The sequence below is a fragment of the Mya arenaria genome, chromosome 14 (genome assembly GCF_026914265.1).
Source record: "Mya arenaria isolate MELC-2E11 chromosome 14, ASM2691426v1".
Lineage (NCBI taxonomy): Eukaryota > Metazoa > Mollusca > Bivalvia > Myida > Myidae > Mya > Mya arenaria.
Window position 1 is genome coordinate 13,050,677 of NC_069135.1, and position 15,727 is coordinate 13,066,403.

General features: G+C 41.5%; 1 protein-coding gene across 1 annotated transcript; it reads left to right on the forward strand.

Annotated features, from left to right (window-relative positions):
- Nucleotides 1-440: 440 nt before the first annotated feature.
- LOC128215808 (stress response protein NhaX-like) lies at nucleotides 441-15,510 on the forward strand. The gene is made up of 4 exons (XM_052922412.1): nucleotides 441-692; nucleotides 5,481-5,561; nucleotides 14,768-14,874; nucleotides 15,098-15,510. Exons 1-4 carry the CDS (start codon nucleotides 599-601, stop codon nucleotides 15,302-15,304), a joined length of 489 nt encoding a protein of 162 aa, XP_052778372.1. The 5' UTR covers nucleotides 441-598; the 3' UTR covers nucleotides 15,305-15,510.
- The last annotated feature ends 217 nt before the right edge of the window (nucleotides 15,511-15,727 follow it).

The window sequence follows — 15,727 nt, forward strand, 5'->3', positions numbered from 1 at the left end:
AAATATATGTAAAATAATGTTATCTGAATGAAACATCAACACACATTTTGAACTTTAAATAGATAAATGCTGGTATGCAATTGTAACATTAAAAGATATTTACAAAAAAAACTGACTGTTCTTTAGTCAACAGAGTGTTTTGAGTACCAAAATGTTCTGAACACTTTCGCAAGAACCCTTTTGAACAAAAATAAAATGATTTGAAAATAGTTTACATGATTAAAACCCCATCGACGCTGCGTTTTTTTCCAAAAGATAGTGCACATGGTTACTTAGATAATAGAACCTTACAACTAGTGTTTTTTTATCCTGTTATTATGAAAATATTATCTCTCCTTCAATCTCTAAGGTTGAATTAAAACCCTTATTCATGTGCACACGTGACTAGTGAGATTACGCTAAGTACACATCTGATTTTTAATCGCTCGTAATCTTTGTGGGCAACTATACCCGACCTGTGATCTTTACGTTATCTGTGTACATGCGCGCAGTGCTACTCTATAGTCAAAACAAACGCACGTGGTCTCTGAGAATGTCAACTTCTTGCTAGTATTATTGTGGTCTATTTTGTTGTTGTGTGGCGGTGATTGATTACAAGATGTCAGAAGAAAATGGAATGAGCCCTCGGACGTTTAAGCGGCGGATCGTGATCGGAATGGACGGATCACAAAATGCAAAGGATGCCTTTTTGTGTGAGTTTTTATTTGTAAACACTTGAAGAGGATATTTCCTCAGCCTGCATACAAGTTATAAAACTGACTCGAAGTTGAATATGACTAGGATGAATATTTTGCAGTAGATTGCCGACGATATATATAATATTATTCAAGAACGTAATAACCATACTGTTTTATGATTAATTTCAAACCGAACATAATTATGTTATACGGAAAGAATTTATATATATATATACTTATAATATATAAATAAGAACACTCGTGTCTATAATATTAGATAAGAGAAGCATCATTTTGATCATTTAGGTCAAGTGACTGTATACATTCGCATTTATATCAATATTTAACAATAAACAAGGTACTAACATAACAGGAATCTAGGTCTGAAAATCTTTCCACAGGCAGATACAGGTTTTTGTTTTGATTGATGGGGGAATACATTCTTTCCATTTCTTTAAGCACAGCTAGACTAGCTAGCTAGGGCTTATCAGACATAAGATAAACCAGGATATTATTCGATGTACAAACCAGCGCATACAACATAAACAGATCTGCACTTCATATGTAAACATCTTAAAAGCATGCACAGCTGAACTTTCTACTAATGAATCATTTATGATCCTTAAGCTGCACTCTCACAGATTGACCGTTTTTCCAACTTTTTTTTATTTTTTGTCTTGGAATTAGCAAATGTTTGCGTAAATATTTGTTAACCAGTGATGAAAGACTGCTGACAAAAGATCAGATCGCAGATTTTCATATTTCCATTCCAAATTTAATGTTTTATGGCTTAAACCGTTACTAACGGTTTGAGAAAAAAAACATAAAACATCAATTTCGGGACGGAAATATGAAAAACTCCGATCTGATATTTTGTCAGCAGTCTTTCATCACTGGTTTGCAGATATTTACGCAAAAATTTGCTCGTTCCAAGACAAAAAATAAATTAGTTGTGAAAACGTTCAATCTGTGAGAGTGCAGCTTTAAGTAGTGTTGCAAATTCGGACACCTAACGTAATCGAATCGGAAGGGTTTTTTTTCGATTTATTATCGGAGAATATTTATATAAATCGCAACCGTATATTTTATTCCATTGACATAATGACATATCGAAGATTGAGTAATAAATAAAGCAAATACTACATACATAAATACACACACACAGGAATTTGTGAGTTGAGAGCCAGATATTTGAACAATTCCTTACATTAGCTTACATGAACAAAGTTTGCAAACGTTTTACTAGAAAAACGTAGGTAGATCACATTTGGTTCTGTAGAATTTGCAGGCGTAATCTATGTTGTTTTTTAAAAGTAAATATTACTCAGCGTTGAGTTCGTGTGAAATATCTCCGCCTTTTAATATGACGAAACTTGTGTGACGTAAAAAGTCTTCAAGGATACGAATATGTTACTTGAAATGAATATTTAACACATATTGAACGACACCGTCTTTGATATACTTTACCCTTGAACTATATAAGTACACACGACACGTCTGATACCAGATGCGACATCAAACATTGAGTGCCGTCGACATAGATTACTAGTATTCGATAGTTACATCGCACTTTTCAGGCACCAGCCTGATCTCAAACTCAGTATCAACTCATTTAACCACATACAAGCATCGTATTATTCAAAATCTTGCATGTTTTCATAGTTTTTGTAAACCTATTTTCTCATAGAATGTGTCATTGAAAGATTTTGACAATATTTCAAAGAAATCTTATTCTAGAGCAAAAAAGTATACTTGAGTAATTGTTAAAAGGCAATGAATTGTACTCATGTACATTTTTGGCTATAAAAAAGTTTTCAAATGGAATCTAGACCAAAGGTTTTGATCAACATATTCAATGAAAAGTGCGTTTTAAAAATTGTAAAAACATATTTTTGTTTCCAATAAAGTTTGTATTGCATGGTAAAATGAGTAGAGAATGAGTTTGAGATTTGACTTAAGTATTTTTGTGATATTGGGGCCGGGTCATTGTTGATTGTGAATGTAAACCTAATACATATATAAACATCGAAACGTATCTTTAGTGAAATTATAGTTTGTCCGATTGAGTGATATTTCATAGTCGTGTGCAGTAAAGTTTGTGAAGTTGTCATTCAGGACATAACATGCGCATTTAAATTAAGATGTTCTGTGTTTGTCAAGTGCGCAGTGAGATTTAAAACTATATGTTTTCTTGAATACCGGACGTGTGTTTCCGGTCATGTGACCAGTGCTGGAAAAACCCATCTTACACCCCCATTGTAAGATGAGTCACGCGCAACAACGCGCCACATCTTATTTCTTTTATTGTATGTATGTATGTATGTATGTATTTCTTAAGACCTTGCGGTCAAGGATAATCCGTGAAAGTGCAAGCACTTATTTCCAACGGGGTCCTTTGTTTTTGCTGAAGGGACAGCACGCTGAAGAGACAGTGGTGGGATACAAGGAAGTCCGGGTGCGATACCCTAGCTCTTTTTCGAAGATACCCCTTGGTTTTTTTACGTGCACGGTGTAAAGCACCGATACACGGGGTACAACTTTCCTGGGTTAAACCAGTACTGAGTACACCACTTTTCCAAGCACTACCCTTTAAATGCCGAGCGCCAGACAAGGGAGCTACTTGTACCAATTTTTAACGTCTTTTGGTATGACGCAGCCAGGGATCGAACCGCTCCGTAGGCGGACGCTTAACCACTAGGCCATGGATACGGTCCCAATATGGTTTATGAAAAGTATATTATGCCTTTTCAATAAAGCGCAATGACATATATATGTATGTAAGACTTTTAATTAAAATTGAAAATAAATAATTGTAAAAAACGTGAGTTTAAGTTATTTAAAATTACTACGCTTTATGACGTCAGTTAACAACGTCGCACGCGCTTTTTGGTGTTATTGTACAAAAGTTTGTTTTCTACGTCATAGTTTCCACAAATTGATGCCTCGTAACCGGCTTACGCGCGTGCCCTCTGGTCGGATTTTTATATCCATACCGGAAACACATGATAGATACTTATATTCTTGCATACCGGACGTGTGTTTCCGGTCATGTGACCGGTGCTGGAAAAACTCATCTTACACCCCCCCCCCCGATGTAAGATGAGTCACGCGCAACAACGCGCCACTTTTAATTTCTGTTATTGTATGGTTTATGAAAAGTATATTATGCAATTTCAATAAGGCGTATACAAAAATTTAAGTATACACTACTTTTAATTAAAACTGAATATAAATAATCGTAAAAGCGCGATTTTTAAAGGAACTATTTGACGTCGATAGTGATTTAAAATTACTGCGCTTTATGATGTCAGTACACAACGTCGCACACGCTTTTTGGTGAACTGTAAAAAGTGCGTTTTCTAAGTCAATTTTTCCACAAACTCATAATTTAAGGTCTGCAATAAAAAATATCAATCATGTGTTTACTCTACTAATTTTTTTTTTAAAATGATAGTTTTTCGTAATGTGTAATTGTTGTTTACCTCATTAATATTCATAATTCTTGATTTAAAATATCAACCAATCAATTGTGATAATCATTGAAAAAATAATTAAAATACGCCCATTAAGAAATCAATTCTCGTAACGGTCGATACTCTTTCGCTCGTTAGCGTCCATTGTTTGGTGAAAGGTCTCTAATTGATATTTGGTTGTCCGGTTAGCGCAGTGGTTAGCGCACTAGCTTCTCACCAAGGCGACCTGGGTACGATTCCCGGCCTGGGCGCATGTGAGTTTGGTTAGGGGTCACCAAGCCGGACAAGTGGGTTTTCTCCGGGTCCTCCGGTTTCCCCCACATCACAAGGCCACACTCTCGCGCAACATCGTGCCAACAAGAGTGACTCAGTACAAGCTATCATAGCTTTCTTCACAATCGTTGTGAAATATATAATGTTTAAACTAATTGGTATACAATAGAATTGTGTAGGTGAAAGTACCGCTATCAAAACTTCGCTAATTGACATCAGTGCTAATTTGAAATAGGGGTCCTTTGTTGACAGTTTGCAACTATGACAACAACTGTCAACTAATTGATTAAGGTCAATTGTATACACAGCGGGGATTAGAGGGCCCGTAAACTGTTCTTTTGGCAACTAACCAGATCTGATATTTTGTCTGTAAATCGTGTATTTGGTGATTTTTATAGATTTTTAAAAAAAAATCCGAGTACTCGAGTAGTGATTTGGTACTCGAGTACTCGGACGTTCGATCGAGTACTCGGGTACTCGTTGCCATCCCTAATAAATACGTATTAACGTCTTAAAAATACTACTCCTTAATTTGATGTTCATTACATGACTCGTTCACTCTATATTAATCTTATATAATACAGACTTGATAGCAAGGTATTTGTAACAAATGCATATACTTTAATATATGTTTAAATGTTTTACATATTTAGACTAAGGGTTCCTCGAAAAATGTTTCTATTTATTTATTTGTCTGTCTGTCCGTCCGTCCGTCCGTCCGTCCGCCCGCCCGCCTGCCCGTTCGTTCATTGATTCATATTTTGTTTGTTTTCGATTTAAAAAAAAAAACTGACTGAATGTTGTTATTGCCTGTATCTGTTTGCGTTTATACCTATGAAACATGAACTCGAATTGCTATGTCCTGGTGTGTATAAACATATATGTGTGTTATCATTTAGTAATGTCACGCCATATATAACCATTTAAACAAACTAATTTATGCTCCCCAACGTTTCAGACATAAAGAGCAAATAATTTTCAGTCTGCCTTATAAGGCTATGAGAAAAAATAATTTTCATTACTTTTAAAAACTTAAAACGTCAGTGTATATTTTCAGGGTACGCGAAGAAAATGCACCAGCCAGAAGACTACGTTATTGTGGTGCATTCACCCGAGTTTAAGAACCTCGCACATATGCGTGAGTACTGCCTACATGATTGTACATCCTCCCTAGTTCAAGCATCTCGCACATTGACGTGAGTACTGGCTACATCACTGCATCCTCCCTAGTTCAAGCATCTCGCACATTTACGTGAGTACTGCCTACATCATTGTACATCCTCCCTAGTTCAAGGACCTCGCACATTTACGTGAGTACTGGCTACATCATTGTACATCCTCCCTAGTTCAAGGACCTCGCACATTTACGTGAGTACTGGCTACATCAGTCTACATCCTCCCTAGTTCAAGCATCTCGCACATTTACGTGAGTACTGGCTACATCAGTCTACATCCTCCCTAGTTCAAGCATCTCGCACATTTACGTGAGTACTGGCTACATCAGTCTACATCCTCCCTAGTTCAAGCATCTCGCACATTTACGTGAGTACTGGCTACATCATTGTACATCCTCCCTAGTTCAAGCATCTCGCACATTTACGTGAGTACTGCCTACATCATTGTACATCCTCCCTAGTTCAAGGACCTCGCACATTTACGTGAGTACTGGCTACATCAGTCTACATCCTCCCTAGTTCAAGCATCTCGCACATTTACGTGAGTACTGGCTACATCAGTCTACATCCTCCCTAGTTCAAGCATCTCGCACATTTACGTGAGTACTGGCTACATCAGTCTACATCCTCCCTAGTTCAAGCATCTCGCACATTTACGTGAGTACTGGCTACATCATTGTACATCCTCCCTAGTTCAAGCACCTCGCACATTTACGTGACTACTGCCTACATCATTGTACATCCTCCCTAGTTCAAGCATCTCACACATTTACGTGAGTACTGGCTACATCATTGTACATCCTCCCTAGTTCAAGCATCTCGCACATTTACGTGAGTACTGGCTACATCAGTCTACATCCTCCCTAGTTCAAGCATCTCGCACATTTACGTGAGTACTGGCTACATCAGTCTACATCCTCCCTAGTTCAAGCATCTCGCACATTTACGTGAGTACTGCCTACATCATTGTACATCCTCCCGAGTTCAAGCACCTCGCACATTTACGTGAGTACTGGCTACATCATTCTACATCCTCCCGAGTTCAAGCATCTCGCACATTAACGTGAGTACTGCCTACATCATTGTACATACACCCGAGTTCAAGCACATCGCACATATACGTGAGTACTGGCTACATCATTGTACATCCTCCCGAGTTCAAGCACCTCGCACATTTACGTGAGTGCTGCCTACATCATTGTACTTTCTCCCGAGTTCAAGCACCTCGCACATTTACGTGAGAACTGCCTAAATAATTGTACATCCTCTCTAGTTCAAGCATCTCGCAAATTAACGTGAGTGCTGGCTACACCATTGTACATCCTCTCGAATTCAAGCACCTCGCACATTTACGTGAGAACTGCCTAAATCATTGTACATCCTCTCTAGTCCAAGCACCTCGCATTTTTACGTGAGTGCTGGCTAAATCATTGTACATTCTCCCGAGTTCAAGCACCTCGCACATTTACGTGAGTACTGGCTACATCATTGTACATCCTCCCAAGCTCAAGCCTCTCGCACATTTACGTGAGTACTGCCTACATCATTGTACATACACCCGAGTTCAAGCACATCGTACATTAACGTGAGAACTGCCTAAATCATTGTACATCGTCTCTAGTTCAAGCACCTCGCATATTTACGTCAGTGCTGGCTACATCATTGTACATCCTCCCGAGTTCAAGCACCTCGCACATATACGTGAGTACTGCCTACATCATTGTACATCCTCCCGAGTTCAAGCACCTCGCACATATACGTGAGTACTGCCTACATCATTGTACATCCTCCCGAGTTCAAGCACCTCCCACATATACGTGAGTACTGCCTACATCATTGTACATCCTCCCGAGTTCAAGCACCTCGCACATATACGTGAGTACTGCCTACATCATTGTACATCCTCCCGAGTTCAAGCACCTCCCACATATACGTGAGTACTGCCTACATCATTGTACATCCTCCCGAGTTCAAGCACCTCGCACATTTACGTTAGTACTGCCTACATCATTGTACATCCTCCCGAGTTCAAGCACCTCGCACATTTACGTGAGTACTGGCTACATCATTGTACATCCTCCCGAGTTCAAGCATCTCGCACATTTACGTTAGTACTGCCTTAATCATTGTACATCCTCCCGAGTTCAAGCATCTCGCACATTTACGTTAGTACTGCCTTAATCATTGTACATCCTCCCGAGTTCAAGCATCTCGCACATTTACGTTAGTACTGCCTTAATCATTGTACATCCTCCCGAGTTCAAGCACCTCGCACATTTACGTTAGTACTGCCTTAATCATTGTACATCCTCCCGAGTTCAAGCACCTCGCACATTTACGTTAGTACTGCCTACATCATTTTACATACATCCGAGTTCAAGCACATCCCACTTTGACGAGAGTACTGCCTACATCATTGTTCATACACCCGAGTTCAAGCACCTCGCACATTTACGTGAGTACTGGCTACACCATTGTACATCCTCCCGAGTTCAAGCACCTCGCACATTTACGTGAGTACTGGCTACATCATTGTACATCCTCCCGAGTTCAAGCACCTCCCACATTTACGTGAGTACTGGCTACATCATTGTACATCCTCCCGAGTTCAAGCACCTCGCACATATACGTGAGTACTGGCTACATCATTGTACATCCTCCCGAGTTCAAGCACCTCGCACATTTACGTGAGTACTGGCTACATCATTGTACATCCTCCCGAGTTCAAGCACCTCGCACATTTACGTGAGTACTGGCTACATCATTGTACATCCTCCCGAGTTCAAGCCTCTCGCAAATTAACCTGAGTACTGGATACATCATTGTACATCCTCCCGAGTTCAGGCACCTCGCACATATACGTGAGTACTGGCTACATCATTGTACATCCTCCCTAGTTCAAGCACCTCGCACATTACGTGAGTACTGGCTACATCATTGTACATCCTCCCGAGTTCAAGCCTCTCGCATATTCACGTGAGTAATGGCTACATCATTGTGCATTCTCCCGAGTTCAAGCACCTCGCAAATTTACCTGAGTACTGCCTACATCATTGTACATACACCCGAGTTCAAGCACCTCCCACATTTACATGAGTACTGGCTACATCATTGTACATCCTCCCGAGGTCAAGCACCTCGCACATTTACCTGAGTACTGGCTACATCATTGTACATCCTCCCGAGTTCAGGCACCTCGCACATATACGTGAGTACTGGCTACATCATTGTACATCCTTCCGATTTCAAGCACCTCCCACATTTACGTGAGTACTGGCTACATCATTGTACATCATCCCGAGTTCAAGCCTCTCGCAAATTTACCTGAGTACTGGCTACATCATTGTACATCTTCCCGAGTTCAAGCACCTCGCAAATTTACCTGAGTACTGCCTACATCATTGTACATCCTCCCGAGTTCAAGCGTCTCGCAAATTTACCTGAGTATTGGCTACATCATTGTACATCCTCCCGAGTTCAAGCGTCTCGCAAATTTACCTGAGTACTGCCTACATCATTTTACATCCTCCACAGTTCAAGCCTCTCGCACATTTACCTGAGTACTGCCTACATTATTGTACATCCTCCACAGTTCAAGCCTCTCGCACATTTACCTGAGTACTGCCTACATCATTGTACATCCTCCACAGTTCAAGCATCTCGCAAATTTACCTGAGTACTGGCTACATCATTGTACATTCTCCCGAGTTCAAGCATCCCGCAAATTTACCTGAGTACTGGCTACATCATTGTACATCCTCCCAAGCTCAAGCACCTCGCACATTACGTGAGTACTGGCTACATCATTGTACATCCTCTCTAGTTCAAGCATCTCGCACATTTACGTGAGTACTGGCTTCATCATTGTACATCCTCCCAAGTTCAAGCAACTCACACATTCACGTGACTTCTGACTACATCATTGTACATCCTCCCTAGTTCAAGCACCTCGCACATTTACGTGAGTACTGGCTACATCATTGTACATCCTCTCTAGTCCAAGCACCTCGCACATTTACGTGAGTACTGGCTACATCATTCTACATCCTCCCGAGTTCAAACCTCTCGCACATTCACGTGAGTACTGATTACATCATTGTACATCCTCCCTAGTTCAAGCATCTCGCACATTTACGTGAGTGCTGGCTGCATCATTGTACATCCTCCCGAGTTCAAACCTCTCGCACATTCACGTGAGTACTGATTACATCATTGTACATCCTCCCTAGTTCAAGCACCTCGCACATTTACGTGAGTACTGACTACATCATTGTACATCCTCTCTAGTTCAAGCACCTCGCACATTACGTGAGTACTGGCTACATCATTGTACATCCTCCCGAGTTCAAGCCTCTCGCATATTCACGTGAGTAATGGCTACATCATTGTGCATTCTCCCGAGTTCAAGCACCTCGCAAATTTACCTGAGTACTGCCTACATCATTGTACATACACCCGAGTTCAAGCACCTCCCACATTTACATGAGTACTGGCTACATCATTGTACATCCTCCCGAGGTCAAGCACCTCGCACATTTACCTGAGTACTGGCTACATCATTGTACATCCTCCCGAGTTCAGGCACCTCGCACATATACGTGAGTACTGGCTACATCATTGTACATCCTTCCGATTTCAAGCACCTCCCACATTTACGTGAGTACTGGCTACATCATTGTACATCATCCCGAGTTCAAGCCTCTCGCAAATTTACCTGAGTACTGGCTACATCATTGTACATCTTCCCGAGTTCAAGCACCTCGCAAATTTACCTGAGTACTGCCTACATCATTGTACATCCTCCCGAGTTCAAGCGTCTCGCAAATTTACCTGAGTATTGGCTACATCATTGTACATCCTCCCGAGTTCAAGCGTCTCGCAAATTTACCTGAGTACTGCCTACATCATTTTACATCCTCCACAGTTCAAGCCTCTCGCACATTTACCTGAGTACTGCCTACATTATTGTACATCCTCCACAGTTCAAGCCTCTCGCACATTTACCTGAGTACTGCCTACATCATTGTACATCCTCCACAGTTCAAGCCTCTCGCAAATTTACCTGAGTACTGGCTACATCATTGTACATCCTCCCGAGTTCAAGCATCTCGCACATTTACCTGAGTACTGGCTACATCATTGTACATCCTCCCAAGCTCAAGCACCTCGCACATTACGTGAGTACTGGCTACATCATTGTACATCCTCTCTAGTTCAAGCATCTCGCACATTTACGTGAGTACTGGCTTCATCATTGTACATCCTCCCAAGTTCAAGCAACTCACACATTCACGTGACTTCTGACTACATCATTGTACATCCTCCCTAGTTCAAGCACCTCGCACATTTACGTGAGTACTGGCTACATCATTGTACATCCTCTCTAGTCCAAGCACCTCGCACATTTACGTGAGTACTGGCTACATCATTCTACATCCTCCCGAGTTCAAACCTCTCGCACATTCACGTGAGTACTGATTACATCATTGTACATCCTCCCTAGTTCAAGCATCTCGCACATTTACGTGAGTGCTGGCTGCATTATTGTACATCCTCCCGAGTTCAAACCTCTCGCACATTTACGTGAGTACTGATTACATCATTGTACATCCTCCCTAGTTCAAGCACCTCGCACATTTACGTGAGTACTGACTACATCATTGTACATCCTCTCTAGTTCAAGCATCTAGCACATTTACGTGAGTACTGGCTGCATCATTGTACATTCTCCCGAGTTCAAGCACCTCGCACATTTACGTGAGTACTGGCTACATCATTGTACATCCTCTCTAGTTCAAGCATCTCGCACATTTACGTGAGTACTGGCTACATCATTGTACATTCTCCCGAGTTCAAGCATCTCGCAAATTTTCCTGAGTACTGGCTATATCATTATACATTCTCCCGAGTTCAAGCATCTCGCAAATTTACCTGAGTACTGGCTACATCATTGTACATTCTCCCGAGTTCAAGCATCTCGCAAATTTACCTGAGTACTGGCTACATCATTGTACATTCTCCCGAGTTCAAACACCTCGCACATTTACGTGAGAACTGCCTAAATAATTGTACATCCTCTCTAGTTCAAGCATCTCGCAAATTAACGTGAGTGCTGGCTACACCTTTGTACATTCTCCCGAGTTCAAGCACCTCGCACATTTACGTGAGAACTGCCTAAATAATTGTACATCGTCTCTAGTTCAAGCACTTCGCATATTTACGTGAGTACTGACTACATCATTGTACATCCTCCCTAGTTCAAGCACCTCGCACATTTACGTGAGTACTGGCTACATCATTGTACATCCTCTCTAGTTCAAGCATCTCGCACATTTACGTGAGTACTGGCTACATCATTGTACATTCTCCCGAGTTCAAGCATCTCGCACATTTACGTGAGTACTGGCTACATCATTGTACATTCTCCCGAGTTCAAGTATCTCGCAAATTTACCCGAGTACTGGCTACATCATTGTACATTCTCCCGAGTTCAAGCATCTCGCACATTTACGTGAGTACTGGCTACATCATTGTACATCCTCTCTAGTCCAAGCATCTCGCACATTTACGTGAGTACTGGCTACATCATTGTACATTCTCCCGAGTTAAAGCACCTCGCACATTTACGTGAGTACTGGCTACATCATTGTACATCCTCTCTAGTTCAAGCATCTCGCACTTTTACGTGAGTACTGGCTACATCATTGTACATTCTCCCGAGTTCAAGCATCTCGCAAATTTACCTGAGTACTGGCTACATCATTGTACATTCTCCCGAGTTCAAGCACCTCGCACATTTACGTGAGTACTGGCTACATCATTGTACATCCTCCATAGTTCAAGCACCTCGCACATTTACGTGAGTACTGGCTACATCATTGTACATTCTCCCGAGTTCAAGCACCTCGCACATTTACGTGAGTACTGGCTACATCATTGTACATCCTCCCTAGTTCAAGCACTTCGCATATTTACGTGAGTACTGGCTACATCATTGTACATCCTCCCGAGTTCAAGCACATCGCACATTTACGTCAGTACTGGCTACATCATTGTACATTCTCCCGAGTTCAAGGATCTCGCAAATTAACGTGAGTGCTGGCTACACCTTTGTACATTCTCCCGAGTTCAAGCACCTCGCACATTTACGTGAGAACTGCCTAAATCATTGTACATCCTCCCGAGTTCAAGCATCTCGCAAATTTACCTGAGTACTGGCTGCATCATTGTACATTCTCCCGAGTTCAAGCACCTCGCACATTTACGTGAGTACTGGCTACATCATTGTGCATCCTCTCTAGTTCAAGCATCTCGCACATTTACGTGAGTACTGGCTACATCATTGTACATTCTCCCGAGTTCAAGCATCTCGCAAATTTACCTGAGTACTGGCTACATCATTATACAATCTCCCGAGTTCAAGCATCTCGCAAATTTACCTGAGTACTGGCTACATCATTGTACATTCTCCCGAGTTCAAGCATCTCGCAAATTTACCTGAGTACTGGCTACATCATTGTACATTCTCCCGAGTTCAAACACCTCGCACATTTACGTGAGAACTGCCTAAATAATTGTACATCCTCTCTAGTTCAAGCATCTCGCAAATTAACGTGAGTGCTGGCTACACCTTTGTACATTCTCCCGAGTTCAAGCACCTCGCACATTTACGTGAGAACTGCCTAAATCATTGTACATCGTCTCTAGTTCAAGCACTTCGCATATTTACGTGAGTACTGACTACATCATTGTACATCCTCCCTAGTTCAAGCACCTCGCACATTTACGTGAGTACTGGCTACATCATTGTACATCCTCTCTAGTTCAAGCATCTCGCACATTTACGTGAGTACTGGCTACATCATTGTACATTCTCCCGAGTTCAAGCATCTCGCACATTTACGTGAGTACTGGCTACATCATTGTACATTCTCCCGAGTTCAAGCATCTCGCAAATTTACGTGAGTACTGGCTACATCATTGTACATCCTCTCTAGTCCAAGCATCTCGCACATTTACGTGAGTACTGGCTACATCATTGTACATTCTCCCGAGTTCAAGCACCTCGCACATTTACGTGAGTACTGGCTACATCATTGTACATCCTCTCTAGTTCAAGCATCTCGCACATTTACGTGAGTACTGGCTACATCATTGTACATTCTCCCGAGTTCAAGCATCTCGCAAATTTACCTGAGTACTGGCTACATCATTGTACATTCTCCCGAGTTCAAGCACCTCGCACATTTACGTGAGTACTGGCTACATCATTGTACATCCTCCCTAGTTCAAGCACTTCGCATATTTACGTGAGTACTGGCTACATCATTGTACATCCTCCCGAGTTCAAGCACATCGCACATTTACGTCAGTACTGGCTACATCATTGTACATTCTCCCGAGTTCAAGCATCTCGCAAATTAACGTGAGTGCTGGCTACACCTTTGTACATTCTCCCGAGTTCAAGCACCTCGCACATTTACGTGAGAACTGCCTAAATCATTGTACATCCTCCCGAGTTCAAGCACTTCGCATATTTACGTGAGTACTGGCTACATCATTGTACATCCTCCCTAGTTCAAGCACCTCGCACATTTACGTGAGTACTGGCTACATCATTGTACATTCTCTCTAGTTCAAGCATCTCGCAAATTAACGTGAGTGCTGGCTACACCATTGTACATTCTCCCGAGTTCAAGCACCTCGCACATTTACGTGAGAACTGCCTAAATCATTGTACATCGTCTCTAGTTCAAGCACTTCGCATGTTTACGTGAGTAATGGCTACATCATTGTACATCCTCTCTAGTTCAAGCACTTCGCATATTTACGTGAGTACTGGCTACATCATTGTACATCCTCCCGAGTTCAAGCACATCGCACATTTACGTGAGAACTGCCTAAATCATTGTACATCGTCTCTAGTTCAAGCACTTCGCAAATTTACCTGAGTACTGGCTACATCATTGTACATCCTCCCGAGTTCAAGCACATCGCACATTTACCTGAGTACTGGCTACATCATTGTACATTCTCCCGAGTTCAAGCACCTCGCACATTTAAGTGAGTGCTGGCGCATATCAATTTTCTGTATATTTGTCTCAGTTCGCTTCATGATATTACACTGCCTATTATAATAAAAGGGGCTGATTTTACATTGGTTTGGCAGCGGTGATGACGTCAGACGCTGCGTTGATGACGAAGATCGTGGACGAGGAGCAGCAGCAGACGAAAGTCTGCCTCACTCATCTCTCAGAGATGCTCAAACTTAACGGGGTAATCACGCGCGTGTGTTCATCAGATTCTTTGACTTCTTTTAGATAATTTACATTGGTATGAAATAAATGTTTAACAAACAGTGAGATTAATGTGATTTAAGACGTTCTATCATGCTTATGCGTATATAGTAAATGCGAGTTTAGTAAGTTACGAAGAATTTACTTAAGTATTTTTGTGAAATTTAGGTCAGTTTCTTTAAGTTAAACTTGTTTGAATGTAGGTGCAGGGTACCGTAAAGCACATCCCGGGGGAACCTGGAGAACAGATCGTGCATGCCGCTCAGAAGGAGGGCGCCGACTTCATCGTTACCGGAAGTCGCGGCATGGGCAAGCTACGCCGCACGTTCCTGGGATCCGTGAGCGACTACATCGTCCACCACTCTCCTGTTCCCGTGCTCGTGTGTCGCCTCGAGGACTCGCTCCATTAGACCGGCTTTGAATGTTTTGCACGTGTCATGCACGTGTCCTGTACATACCATTGAAAGAAACGGCAGCTAGAACACGGATACCATGTTCTAGTTTTTAAATGTTTCGTCTTAAAAAACGTGATTTTAGTGCCTTCGTGTGTAAACTTATAAATGGAAATTCAAGTAGTTGATATTGTTTTTGTTAAAAATAAATATGTTGGAATTAATATTGTCTTGGATTTTAAGGGCCAATTCACGTTTTATTTGTCGGGAATTGATGAGCTAGCAGGTCCTGGTGCGACATTTAACAAGCTTTTTCATTTGCCTTAAACACTTTTATACTTGACGTGAATCATGCACTTCATATGCATTATATATTGCAAGGAGGCTTATTTCACTTGCCAATGCGCAACATAGCTTAGATGTTTTCATTTTTGATCTTCC